The sequence below is a fragment of the Corvus brachyrhynchos genome, unplaced genomic scaffold (assembly GCF_000691975.1).
Source record: "Corvus brachyrhynchos isolate BGI_N302 unplaced genomic scaffold, ASM69197v1 scaffold66, whole genome shotgun sequence".
In the NCBI taxonomy this organism is placed as follows: domain Eukaryota; kingdom Metazoa; phylum Chordata; class Aves; order Passeriformes; family Corvidae; genus Corvus; species Corvus brachyrhynchos.
In genome coordinates, this window is record NW_008238440.1 from 100,107 (window position 1) to 114,142 (window position 14,036).

The window sequence follows — 14,036 nt, forward strand, 5'->3', positions numbered from 1 at the left end:
TGGCTTAACAGCTCTAGGAAAAAACAGAGGCTGCTTTATACACCTGTACCCACAGAGCCCTTGGAAAACCGCTATTAGTCTGCACCGGAAACAAACAGAACTATCTTTTCAACAAAGAATTCTTTGGAAGAGCTCCAGAACTCTAAGACAATACAAGTCCCTTAAAAGAAAACCAGGCTTTATTACTGGATATTCCTAAAATTTGGTAAGAACAAGGAAAAGAGAGATGTCCTATAAAGCTGGCCAGATATCAACAGCTGCTTCTGAATCATATTTATATACAAGAGAAATGAACTAAACTAGCTATGATCCATCACACCAGCTGTCAAGACACAGGCAGAATTCAGGCTACAGACCACCAACAACCAGAGTTATTGGCGGTGGCAACTGAGCATCATGGGTTAGGGACCCCACAACAGTCTCAGCAGCAGCATTTTGAGTGCCAGTGCCAAGAATCGTTTCCCAGTACTCTGGGGTAACACCCCCCTGGCTGTGCTGCCTACAAAGGAGTGAACTTCTCCCTTCTGGTATTTAGAAACAAGAACAGGGCCATGACTCAAAAACACCTTTATCTTTGCATTCAAACACCAAAAAGGATTCCTAGAGAATACCAGTTCATAAAGGAGTTGTGACTACTTGTATTGTGTTACACACAGGGAAAAAAACAAGTTTGAAATTAAAGCAAAAGATTTTGACGTTAACCAAATAAATTAATTTTTGTAGCATCCTTGGGCTTGTACTTAAAGTTATTAAAATATGATTTTACCAACTCAAAAAGCTATGGACAGCTTAAGTTTTAACACCAGCAGCTCAAGGAAAAAAAGTGGCTCAGTTGCCTGTGCCAAGACACACGAAATACACGATTTCCTTCTAGTTAAAGGGCTCCTGTTCCCCTAGGAAGAAAAATCCAAATGCTCCTACTGAGGTGACCATCAAGAAGTACTTATTTAAAATTACAGTATTCTGGTGTTTACATTTTCAAATATACAAGGTGATCTTGTAAAAATGGAAAAGCAACAGCCAAAAAGTTTGACAGAACTAACCTCAGTGCCTATTTGCAGGCACATTCATTTTAGCACAAACTACAGAAATCTCCTTGGCAAGTGCATCCTAGGAGACAATTTCCTGTAACCTTGGTGATCCCAGAGCTCACTTAGCAGTACACAATGGGTGACAGAGCAGAGTAACTTCTTTGTGTGTATGATACCCAGTGGTTTAGATATCCAATCTTAATGGAGAGCTTTCTGTTAAGGTGCTTTTAATGAGATGGGAAAAAATCATCTCTAGCAGAGGTCAGTCTACCCCACATTTAGGCAAGAAAGAGCATCTCACCGAGTACTGCACTCCCAATTCCAGAAAAACAGAACAATAAAGTAGATAAAAATCCCTATCTGTGAACCAAGCAGAACAGCATTTCTCAAGCCATCCCTTTTATTTAAATCTGCAGACAAAACTACAGGCATGCAAGAACCTGGTGTTTTATGAAGGCTATGAAGCTGCCCAGAAGAAAGAGTAGAGGGCCGATAAAAACACCGAGTTCCTGCCTCCACCAGTAACACTGAAGTGTCTCAAAATCTTGCAGGTTTTCACATCTTGAAATTCACACACATCCAAAGAACATTATTGAAATGGATTTTCTTGTTGACTCAAAATAGGTTGGTTTCCCTTCCCTTCCTAGCTGATTCTTCATGACACAACCTTCTAAGGGCACAGTCTCCTTTATTTCACTGTTCGGTAGCTAACAAGGTTTTGAGGTTTATCTGCAATAGTTGAAGTACCACACTTAAATGGAAACAATGTTAGCTGTCAGGGGAAGCAACAATTTAGTCTTCCAAACCAGACAATCTAAGTTTCAATCTAATTCCCATCTTGTATTGTATTCCCTCAGAACGAGTTAAATTAAATTACTTTTCAGTAATTAAAAAAAATTTTTGAAAAACTTGGAGGCTGGGGGGGCACTAGCTTTGAACAGAATGAAATATCTGCTTTTCATTAGTAATTATTCTGATTACTTGGATATCTCTAAATTGGGCTCCAAGGGCAGGATTAGAAACCACAAGGTTGCCCTTTAGAAACAACCCTTCATGCTCCTGAACAAGTTAATAGAGCATGTTGCAACGAAGCAGGGAGCTGAATACTGAAATGTACTCCCAGTGCTGAGCAGAACCAGGCTGGTTTACCTCTCTTTGGTGGTCTGACATGGTACGTGACATCATTAATGATCAGTTTGAAGTCATCCAGCAGAAGCAGGTCAATGCCTGTGGAGGAGGCCACACGTGTGCCATCTGTAAGGAAAACACAGATGATGCATTAAGCAGGAGCAACAAAGGACTTGAACATGCCATGGCTAAGTTGTAACACCATCCCAAATCCAGCTGTTGGGCTTCCATTCTTTCCAAAAGATGATACTTTTTGCCAAGACAAGGAAAGGTGGAAACATGACTGAGTTTCCATTGCTAAAGCAGAATACTGTTTCACTTGTACCACCTTCTCCACCCAATTCCTTACAAACTGATTTGAACATCAACGTCAGTTGCATAGCTTGCATCTTTCCTACTAAATAGTAGGGCACTCACCAGAAAACATCTCCATTAGGACTGATTTCCTTAGCAGCTCTGACTATACAATATTCTTACTCTAGGAATGACATTTCTACCTTCTGCTTTTTCAGGAAGGTTGAAGAACTCACATCACAGCAAACTTTTACTTCAAAAGCAAAAGACCGGGTGAAAACAGCAGGCAAGCAAGTAAATCAATTAGTTTGTAAACAAGAGTACCTGCTGAGTAGATTGCAACCCGATCAATTCCTCTGTCCTCTGCTCGCAGCTGTTGCAAGAACACCCCGACAGAGTCTGAGATGGGTTTCAGGGTGAACTGGCAGCGCTCACGCCGCGATGGAAGACTCACAGAAATCACAGGCAACCCGTTTTGGTAAACCACCGTCACTTCTACAGAGACAACAAAAATACAAGCTTATCATTAAAAGATAACAGATCTTCTCCATTTGTCCCATGGAGAAAGAGGCAAACCTGATGGTCATCTGAATGGACTAAACTTTTGATGTTACTAAGAGACATGGCCAAAGAAAAATGGAGGTATAGCCAAGCTTGTCACTCCAGTAACATGGCAGTCATTTTCTGTAGTTTTTAAGTTACTGACACTAAACTCAGTCACCTTTATTCTAAGGGCAACATGATATCTAAAAGCCATAACATGGCAGCACAGTATGTTTGGGTTAGGTTTTGAGAATAAAAGCATTTTGGACTATGGAAGACAAAAACACTGCTGTTTATGAGGATTTATAGCTCAGGAGAAAAAAGCAGATTGTGTATACTAGGAAACATCAAGGAAGGACCAACTTCAAATATTTTTATCCTTGTTTAGTTCTGGTTTCCTCCTCCTTGTCCTGAGGCAAGACATTTAAAGAAAGCAGTCAGGAGCATGAGGCTGTAGGAAAGCGGCACTCCAAGTTTAGGCCTCAAGGCCATTTCATCTAAAATTCATGGGATCAATATGCTTTGTACTTCTCCAGACAGGCATCGCTACTTAGGTGTAGATAAAACAAGATTTTCAATTTCTTTGGAGCTGCCAGAAGTTTTTCTGAAAGCATTCTTAAGGATTTCAGTAATTCATTTTAAAATCCATGGTAGTGACCTGTATGAACTGTAAGCTGGTTATTATTTTACTGCCACAACCTGCTCCTTGTGCTTCATGACATCCATACACAGAAAAGAGAAGTTATAAGTTCATATTCCCTAAGCCCTTTACTGAATTACCATTGTAATTGTCCTCAAGTGAGGTAGCTGCTAAGGTATAACAGCACACCTAAAAATTACTTGCTTTTATAGGTATCTTTCTTATGTAAGAACATACAGGGTTTTTTTATTGCTCAGAGCATTTGCTGTGTCTCAAGGATGGTGCAGTCACACCCACCCACAACTCATCTGCCTCAGTATCCCCACCTGTTGCAGCTTAGGTCAACTCCTGTCTCCTTAAACTCACTGAACTCATGGATTGACATGCTAAGTCATTTTAAGCAGCTAACATCAAAATCAGTCAGAGTCAACAAAAGTAAAAATGAAGACAATATTATTTTAACTACCAAAGGGAACTAGCAGGAGAAGTCTTGGGGCAACACACCTTTCCAAAAATAAAGGATCATGGCTATTAAAAGGATGTACCAAGTGCACTTGTACAAAGCCAGAAGAATTCTCTTCTCATTCTCAACTATCACACACCTTCATGAAATGAATCAAGCATAAAAAGGCTTTTTCCCTCTTGCAAGGGATTGCTACCTTCAAGTCCTTAAAGACTAGATGGAAGCAACCAAGTATGGACACCTAAATGACTAAAGCATCCTAAGAGGCCCCAGTGTTTGAAAACCTATCAATGCCTACTCTCAAGACTCAGACAGCTGACAGGATTTTAGTAGCTTTAGCATTTTGAAGCATAGAATTCAGAGACAACAATCAGATATTTACTGGAAAAAAATAAAGCAAAATGCTAATTTATTTGGACAGTGAGAATTTAGAGCTCCTTAGCAGCAGCTATTATGACAGCTATCAGGTTTTCTTTAAATTTAAAATGCTACCTAGATAATACAGGCAGTGAGGCCATTTCTTTGCAGAGCAGAAGAGATAACAGTGTTTTCATTGACACTTTTTCCATGTATCCCTACTGGTACCACACCACAGCCAGAGCTCCAGGACTGCCAGCTCTGGAGGAAGTGCCTACCAGGACCAGCTGCACTTGAGGAGTTCATCAGCATTAGGAGCACAAACAAAGCCTTTCACTAGGATTTCCAGCTTAGGTGAAGTATCAAAGGCCAAATTATTCCCCCTCAAAAGACAGGGTCAGTAAGTCTGGAAACACAGCTGCTTTACGTTTTCCTTGCAAACCCCTTGTAAAAGTAATTTCCTAGCTTAATTCACTGGTGGGGAAAGTCCATAACTCCAGGTTGATCCTCCCATCACCTCCCACACAAGTAATACTGGTCAGATTTTCACTGCATTGAAAAAGGAAGAGCTCAGAGGCAAATAAAAGAAAGGAATCTGAAGGACACAATAGCACAAACCTAACAGACAGCAGCAGACAACTCCAGCAAAAGTTATTAATAAGCCCCTCTGTGATATGGCTGCCTCATTTTTCTCTCCACAGCCCTGTGTGTCTTCTGCATCTACTTCACAAGTTACTAAGTGGACAAAGCATTTGGCACCTCAACTAGTTACAGAGCTAAGGTTTCAGCTAATCTGCCCTAGCTAAATTTTAAGCGAAGATTTAATTGCATGGAACAAGCAAAAGAAAGTAATTTTATACAAGTGTGCTTCACTTACACTTACAGACACCTACAGCCGAGCCAGGAATGGTGCTAAATAAGACCATGGAGAATTTGAAAAGCTTTAGATGCTATATAAAGCATGGGGTTGCTTTGAGGTATGAGTTCCATCCAAGCACCACAAAGTTTTGACTCAATCATATGTGCACCAGCAACACGTCATGGGTATTTATGGTTGTTTTTTTTTTTGTTTTTTTGTTTTTTTGTTTTTTTAAGATTTCCATTTTTGCCTAAGATCAACTTGAGCAACACATGAGGTCAAAACAAAGTATAGTAAAAGAAGAAAGTGTGGCCGAAGAAGTCAGTGTTGAACACTGGCTACTGGTAAAACTCAAGTTATTGGAAGAAATAATGAGAGAAATATTCAAGCATAACACAAGGAGAGGTAAAATCAAATCAGGCACACACAGACACTATCTTCTCAACCTTACACGTCCTCTACAGTTGTACCTGTTTAAGTCCCCAGGTTTTCATGTAAGCTCTCCAGAGCAGTCATGTTCTCTTTGCACACTTGTTATCCTGGCAGGGGAAGCAGGAACCCTTCATTTATTAGCTTTCAGATCTTATTAACAAGCCAAGGATCCACTCAGTGCTCATGTCTGTTAGCACAAGTGATCCACTCCTTGTGCACAGCATGCAGATGTTAAGCAGGCAGTGAGCTGAAAGCTGCTCCTTTCCTCTTTGTATTCTGGCACACCAAGATTTTTAAAGTTCCACCAGTGCATTCTTTTGCTTTATGCTCTGACAACCTTATCAAAAAAGCTTAATGTTTGAGCTGCCCCAGATTTAATAAAGGAATAACATTGCCTTGGTGTCTTTGTTTGAGACACTTGGCTTCACAACTTGCTCACTGCAGCAAATGATGCTTTTGACCATTTTGGCACGTAGCTGACATGAACTGCACTTTTGTTACATAAATGAGGTTAAGGGGGCAGGCAGAGTCACAGGACCACAGACTGGGTCAGGCTGAAAGGACCACAGCGGGTGCTCTGGTGCCACCTCCCTGCTCACGCAGGGACATCCCAGAGCACCTGGCACAAGATTGTGTCCAGACAGTTCTGGAGTATCTGTCCTCAGTGAGGGAGACTCCACAGCCTCTCTGGGCCATCTGTTCCAGTGCACAGGAGAAGTTCTTCCTCATGTTCAGGGAGAATTTCCTGTGCATCAGTTTCTGCCCTTTCCTTTGTGTCCTAGAGGTTGGCACCACTGAACAGAGCCTGGCTCCAGCCTCTGGCGCTTCCTTCAAGAAGGACAGTACCTTGAAGGGTAAGGATCATACAGGCTCACAGCTACATCAGAAAGAAGTCTGGCAAAAAGATTTGGACAGTTGCATGCAATTCCATCTTTCTTTACAAAGCCTGTCCAGTTTTGTAAGGACAGTTCATAGAAAAGTTGCCCATTGCCTTAATTCTTCTTGACGTTGTTCTGTGTCACTTCCTTAAGCTCCAAACTGGATTGCTGCCCAGCCAAAAAAGCCTCAACCAGAAAAGGGGGCAGGGAATGAAATGTAAGTTAGGGCTAAGTCCAGTGAGGCAGGAGCTGGTGCACGTGTTACTCACCATCAGAGGGCACTACGGTACTGCAATACACCACTCTCACGCTCTGCCAAGGAGACAGCCGCTGATGCACCTGGAAAACACAGGCACGGCAAAAAGGGCAAATGTTCAGAGTCTGGCAGGATCGCCCCCCAGGGCCACCTCCTGATCCCGTCCCTCCCGCCGGCCCCTTCCCCCGTGCCCGTGCTAGGCACTTCCTCGATCCGCAGCAGGGACAGCCGCAAACCAGGAGCACCTGTCAGGAACAGCCTCTTCCCTTCCCATCTGTCACGCCACAGGGTTTCCCCCCTCAGCCAAGTTCACCTCTACACACCTCTCTCTCCACACACGTAGCTGAGAGCCTGAGAGCTGAGAACTGAGAACAGCTGTGATTTGTTTTCCTTAATGTAACATGTATTTTTAAAGCCACGTGGTCCATCAGTTTAGCTTACTACACAGACACAGTAGAAATCATATCAAAGCACGAGTCTTTAAAGGGTAAGAAAAAGAAGTTTTTTGCATAACCAAGAGGGATGTTTACAGAGTTGTGGATTAACAGGTTCATTCTCCTTGGTTGTTTTCCATGCCAACATTACTTTTCTCATGTCCTTACAGAAGGAAGCCAAATTCCGAGACACAAAGTAGTAAAACTGCCTGTGCATAGAAGAACAAATTGTTCCAACATAAAAAACAAGGATTGCAATACTGAGCTATAAAAATAAGAAACTACAACAGCCCAATAAGAAAAAACCACATGAATGGGTTGTAGGTTCTGCAAACTTAGCAAGAGACCCATTTGCCCATGAAAAATCTAGAATCAGACTGATTTAAAAGTCTATCTTTTGATTATATTACACTGGTTATACACTAATCCTTCCCCAACACCGAGATTACAACTCTGGCAAAAACCAGCCCAACTGTAAACCAGAATAAAGCATAACACACCAGCTCTCATCTCTCTCTGGTGGTTTATATTTCAGTGGCTAGCCTCAGATTTTTCAAGAGCTGTTGTCCAATTTGGACATTCCTATGGTCTGGGATACCTTTATAGAAATATAGGTTTGGCAGCTGTATTTTAGCAATCAGCAAAGAAAAAAGTATCTCACAGGGAGGACTTAAGTAAATTTCTAATGAAGCTTGCAAACAAAACCTAGGTTGTTGATTATTTCTCTGCCAAATGGTCCAAATCTCTGTATTTCATGAGGTTACCTTTGATAACCTACTTAAAATGGCTTTAATTGCTACTTCACTTGTCCTTTAAAGCCTGATATCGGAACGAAGGATAGTTTCTACTAATCTTTCTTGAAAGTAGGAACCTTTGGCCCTGATGGGCCACTGCACTGACAGCTCTAGAAATTCACTGTGGTATGTAGTGTACTTACACTTCATTTCTATCAGTTTTGACAATGAAAATCAGTCATTTTCAATTTGCCTCCTTTCAAGTGCATTTTCAGCTTCCCAGGGTCAAATCAGACAGTCAGCATGCAGGAAAAGAAGTGAGCACCAAACAGCTGTAACTTAAAAAAAAAGGTTGCGTGTCTCAGCAAAAGTAATGTTGTAAAAACCGCCTGTGTGTTGGGAACCAAAGGGCAAATTTGCCTTTTTGCAAGTGAAATAAGCAAATCTTCTTGACTCTCTGACACCATGTGCTACCCCTCCCACCTGAAGAAAAACAGGTTTTATACTGAAAACTCTGAGAAAAACACAGCTACAGCCCTACATCCTATACAAATCCAGCTCTGTTGTCTTGGCATTACTATTGTATTATTAACAAAGTCAGAAGCTTCAGGGATCAGAAGTGGTACCACATGCAAATCGATTTTCAGAACCAATTTTTACCTAAGGAGAGGAATTTTAATCCTTCTAAAAATAGTATCAGATACAATAACAAGCAGGCAGAATTCACACAGGGAGCGTCTCAGTCAGAGAGCACTACCCCGAAGACTACTTATAGACCTGTTTTACTTGATCCCACAGTACAGCTAGCACTGATATGTTTTTACTGCCTCACTCTCCCCCCCCCTACACAACATTAATCATCCATTTTTCAAACAGTGCACAGCAGGACTCCGGCCTTTCTACCAGCTGTGAACAGCAGCCCAAAAACACAATTCCCAGAAAATTCTAAACCCTGCTAAACCCAGCACTACCCCACTGCAAAATAACCATGTAACTGGAAGATATCACTAGGTAGCACATGCACAGACTGTACCTTAAGGCTATGAGTATCTGACAGATACAAGCTCACTCCAGAAGCCTCCTGCACTCATACAACAAGAACAGGGATAAGGCAAAACAGGTTGAAAAAAACAGGGCATATTAGGTGACTCATCAAAAAGCTGAGGTCTCCCCAGACTTCACCCCTTGGACAATTCTTGCATCCCAATATGGGCTGAACCCCTGCTTCATTAACACCCCCCTCCCCAGCAGTGTGCTACCAGTACATTTGACAGGAGAGATGCTGTTAGAACACACAGATCTGTCCCTCCTGCAGCTCTGAAGGGTGCCGTGCGATACGTGCTGCTGCTACAATTCCTTATCTACAGAAACAGTCTCTACTGGGTAGGAAGGGAAAAAAAAGAACAAATGAACTCAAAACTGAGCAGAGACCGAAATGTCACGATATGTCATCCAAGGTTAGCAAGAGTTTAAGGAGTCATCCCTCATTTTTATTCCTGAAGGGAGACTGTTGTTTTAAAATTGAGATGGAGAGAAATGTTTGAACCCATTATCCGATGTCTGCAGTTCAACAGCTTCCTACATAAAGATGTCAGAAGGCTGAAGCTGGGGATCGGAGCAGTGCAGGGCAGAGAGAGGAATTCCTTTCAAGTTTTACTGACCAGATCTGTCCGTCAGGCAACAGCTCACTCCTCTTTCAGCAAGGAAGTGTGGAATAACTACATCCAAATTTCAGTTGAGACAGACTTGTCCACCTCTCCCAAAATAAGCGATGCTTGGGAGTGTAAAAAGCACCAAAGCAGGATCACTGAAATAAGAAGCTTTAAGCACTAGGATAAGTTTCTGTATCTCACAAGAACACATGCAGGAATTCACTTTCCATGTCCATCCATTTCCTGCATTATCTGCAGTAAGATGCATGTTAAGAGGCTCAGAGTTATGCAGCAGCTGCACTCCCAGAATGATTAAAGGAGCAAGAGGAAAAAAGTCCCAGTCCTCTATCTAAAACTAATGCTTCCTCCAGCCTTGTCCAGGTCTACATTAGACAACCCAAAGGTAAAAGTAACAGCATTTCTGTAAGTCCTAATGTGGCTTTCTCAGTACTACGTCAGGGACAAAGTTAACCAAAGGCTTGCTGGAAAAATCAACCTTTTAGCTAACAGTGAGTGCTCTCTGATGGGAAAAGAGAGAGCACCCCCCATGTTCTCCAGGTATGTAATTATCAATGATGGAATGCTAACGACTTTAGGAGATTGAGTCTCCAAACCCTAATTAAAATCAGAAAAGAGGTTGTCCAGGAAAAAAAAACCAAACCACAACACCCCAAGCATGAAAAAAGGTGAACATCTTGCTCTAGAACCCAAATAAAACATGCTGCTAACTCATTACCTGGAGTACCAGCACAGCAAGAACTGCAAAGCTTTTGTGAAAAACAGAGCATTCTCTGCGTAAAAATGTGTTACTACGAGTGAAGCATTTAAGAGACATTTGTAAGTGTCCCCTGCAACATCTATTTTACAAATTCTGAAGGGCCTCCTTTAAAGAAGGCTGCCTTAAGTCTGATACAAGCCAGCTCACCTTTTCCAACAAGCAATAGTTATTTTCCTCTCTATCCTGACTTTCACTACATGAAACACTGAATGTCTGCCCTGGCTCTAAAAGTGATTATCCTAAAGCCTCCAGGCTGAAATCTCAGTGACGAAAATTGCTGCGAGCTTCCCCGAGCAGCCGCAGCAACCCAAGCCACCCACCTCAAACATGCTGAAGGGCTCCATTTATCCGTCTTTCCCTCGCTTCTGCTCCTGTACTCAATCTGTTATAATTTGGTCTCTCCTAAACAGCACTTCGATCCTCAGTTACCGAGTCCCCTTCTGTCCTCCCTTTTTCCTTCCCCTTCACACCAGCTGTTTGCAAAGTAAAGGAGACTCAAGGCAAAACCATGCCCTGACCAGAAACCTGCTGTCCAAGGGATGTGATGTGTGACTTCCCAACACAGCCAGTGTTTTTGCACCAGCACATAAGCTCTAACTTGATTTAAGTACATTTAGCTGTGGTGGATTGACTGGGGCCAGCTGCCCAGCCAGCTGCTCCCTCACTCCTCGGGAACAGGATGGGAGGATACAGGATAAAAGGATAAAGGCAGGGAGATCAGTCACCACTCCCCACTAGCTTAACAGAGTGGACTAAGGGAAAGTTGACTTACTGCCAATTAAAGCAGGTAATATCAAGACACAGGTTGAAATGAACACTTCCCCCCCTAACCCAACCCTTTATCCAGGATCAACCTCTGCTCAGAGACCCCTTAGACCCAGACAGTACATGCCAAGACCCCTCATCCCCTGGGTACCCTACACAGAGACCCCTCAGCCCCAAATACCTCACAGAGGTCAGAGACCCTTCAACCCCAGACACCTCTCAGCCTCCTGAGAGGCCCCACAGATATCAGAGATACCCCTCAGCCCCAGGCAGCCCACACAGCCTTCAGAGACACCTCAGCACCAGACACCCCTCCCAGTCCCAGGCAACCCATCCAGTGACCACAAAACCAGTCTGCTAAGAAAACCCTCCAGAAACGAGCCAGCACAGGGCTCTGGGCACTCACAGGACCCTCCCAGCCCACAGCAGCCCCTCACGCGCCTCTGAGGGCAGTGGCGTGGCGAGGGCAAGATGGCGGCGCCTCATGAGGGAGCTGGCTGCTGCCAGCGCCCAGCCACAGCCCTGCCAACTTCAGCTGATTCCCGCTAATTCCCCCTCAGCACCCTCCCCGCCTTCCTCAGACATCTCCAAAGGGATCAGAACAGACCCATGGAGATGTCTGCCTGCATCTCTCACCCCCTTCTTTTCTTTTCTTTCTGAGGTACCTGGACATCGCTGCCTACTTCCAGAATATCAATTTGAGACAAAAAAAAAAAAAAAAAAAATCTCAATCATCCTTTGAAATTGAGCCAAACTTTACCAGGGATTTGCAACCCTGTATGGAAGGACTTTTCCAGCTTCTCGCTACAGCCTCTGGATATATTCACATAGCCAACACAACCGTGTAGTACTTCCCTCAAGGCATACACTGGGCTGCTGTTTGGGAGTCTGGGATGTGATAAAACATCCCTTGCTCGCACAAGGGTACTGCTCCCACTGCCTCCATGCAAACCCCCGGGGATTTGGCTGGAGAGGGAACGCAGGGGGGAAGCCTCTGTACCCGGGAGCTGTGCCCTTGCAGTGATGGCCACAAGCCATATACTCCAGAGCACTTTGTATGACCTACACATCAGCAAATGATCTTCATTTGCCTCAGTTCTCATTCCTGCCTGAATTTGCTCTTCTTCCAGCATTAGTACAAAGCTCCATCACATCTGCTAGGAAGGGAACATAAACAGGAGGTGAACTATAAATACTTCCTTCTCCATCCTGCTTCCTTTGCCCATCTGCCTAAAAAGAAGCAGGTAATCCACAGTGTCCAGGAAGAGGAATGGGTAGGAGGAAGGAGATTAGTTCTCTGCAGAAAAAGCAGGGATGAAGTAACTGTTCCTCATCCTTCATTGTGCCTTTCTCCCAGGCATTACTGCTGCTCTGGGGATACTGCAGCAGGAACACCACTGCATTTGATGGCTTTGATTGAGCCTCCGAGAGACAAGAGAGGGAAGAGGAGGAAATAAAAGGGAAAAAAGTTGAGCTGACATGCTAAGCACATCAGTCAAGCAGAATCAATCACTTTTAACAGGTGGTTTCCCTTGCCACCATCCACATCACTTCCTCCCCAACTGAAAACCAAATCAAAACCCCAAACCAAAACCTTCTCTCGGTCTATATTCTTAATTTTATTGCAAGTGTCAACAACTTGCAGAGAATTACCCTATTCCTAACAGGGGACAGATGATAGGCAGGGTACACCAGACCCCCACGCTCCCTCTCATCCAACCTTCACACAGTCCTTCCTACTTCTGGCAGGCAACACAAAGCAGGGCTGGAACATCTCCCCGACAGTTTGTGATGCCAGATCACAGTTTCACTATGAAAGTATTTTTCCTTTACTGGAGTACGATGGTTTGGATTCCACTTATTTAATACAATCCTCATGGTTACTGGGGAAAAAAAAATGAGAATTTAAATTCCTTTGAATCCTGAAGGCTTGAAACATAGAACCCAAAGAAAACACTAGGATGCATTTAAACCTGTGTCAGCTTTGAAACCTGAGAACTAAATTCCTTTCCCTAATTTCCAGATTCATCACTTGAGTCTTACTGAAAAGGTTTATAACTCTCTTATCTAAATTAAGGGGGCTGTCAACCACTGTTTAAAAAAAAAAGCTTTAAGAATTCAGTGAATTCTGAGGTCACAAATTTCAGGGATTTTCTCTCTCTCAGCCACTCACAGCTGTAAACTGCGTAACTAAGAGAGAAGGCATCAGATGGACTCCCCTCAGTGATTTCTCCAAGGCAGCTTAGCTGTTGTTTTGTTGTTTGGTTTCCTGTTTGATTTTCTTCCTCTAGCACTTACCAACCCCATCAGGCAACTCCTTTAGTCTCTATTAGAAGCAATTTAAAACGAGAGCTCTTGCCCCTCTTCTCCCACTGCAAAAAGCTTCCCGGTGAGGAAACAGTGCCTCACTGACACACCCCTGCACTTCCAGCACCAAGAATGAAACAATGAGCAGAGTTATGAAGCGAGATTCCTGCAAGTGCAAGGAAGTTCCTTCTGCCTCGGTGTGTGCTGGGGAGCAGCCAACTCACACTGGTTTTCCAGGGAAATAAACTCAGAAACGAGGGAACCTCACTTTCAGCTCTTGAAAAGACACAGCAGGCTCTTGCAGACCTCAGAGTTGGCGCCAGCACATGCACAGTTTGGGAGGTGAAATACTGAGAGGTGCAACATCCTGCAAGCCACAGCAGCCCAGCACATCCCACTACTGTAGTAGTCCTACACCATCAATTCCCTGCAGGAAAGCACAACACAAAAAAAAAAAAAAAATCTCATCTCTCTGGCTAACCTTA

The 14,036-nt window shown here is 43.4% G+C and overlaps 1 protein-coding gene across 1 annotated transcript in view; it reads right to left on the bottom strand.

Moving 5' to 3' along the window:
• MCU (mitochondrial calcium uniporter) overlaps nt 1-10,823 on the bottom strand; it is a 16,573-nt gene extending 5,750 nt beyond the window's left edge. The window contains exons 1-5 of the mRNA XM_017736548.1: nt 10,800-10,823; nt 6,895-6,964; nt 2,778-2,948; nt 2,181-2,285; nt 6-13 (exon numbers count right to left, since the gene is read on the bottom strand). Of these exons, the coding sequence (XP_017592037.1) occupies nt 6-13; nt 2,181-2,285; nt 2,778-2,948; nt 6,895-6,964; nt 10,800-10,823 (378 nt within the window). The remainder of the gene's footprint in view (nt 1-5; nt 14-2,180; nt 2,286-2,777; nt 2,949-6,894; nt 6,965-10,799) is intronic.
• Between the last annotated feature and the right edge of the window lie 3,213 nt (nt 10,824-14,036).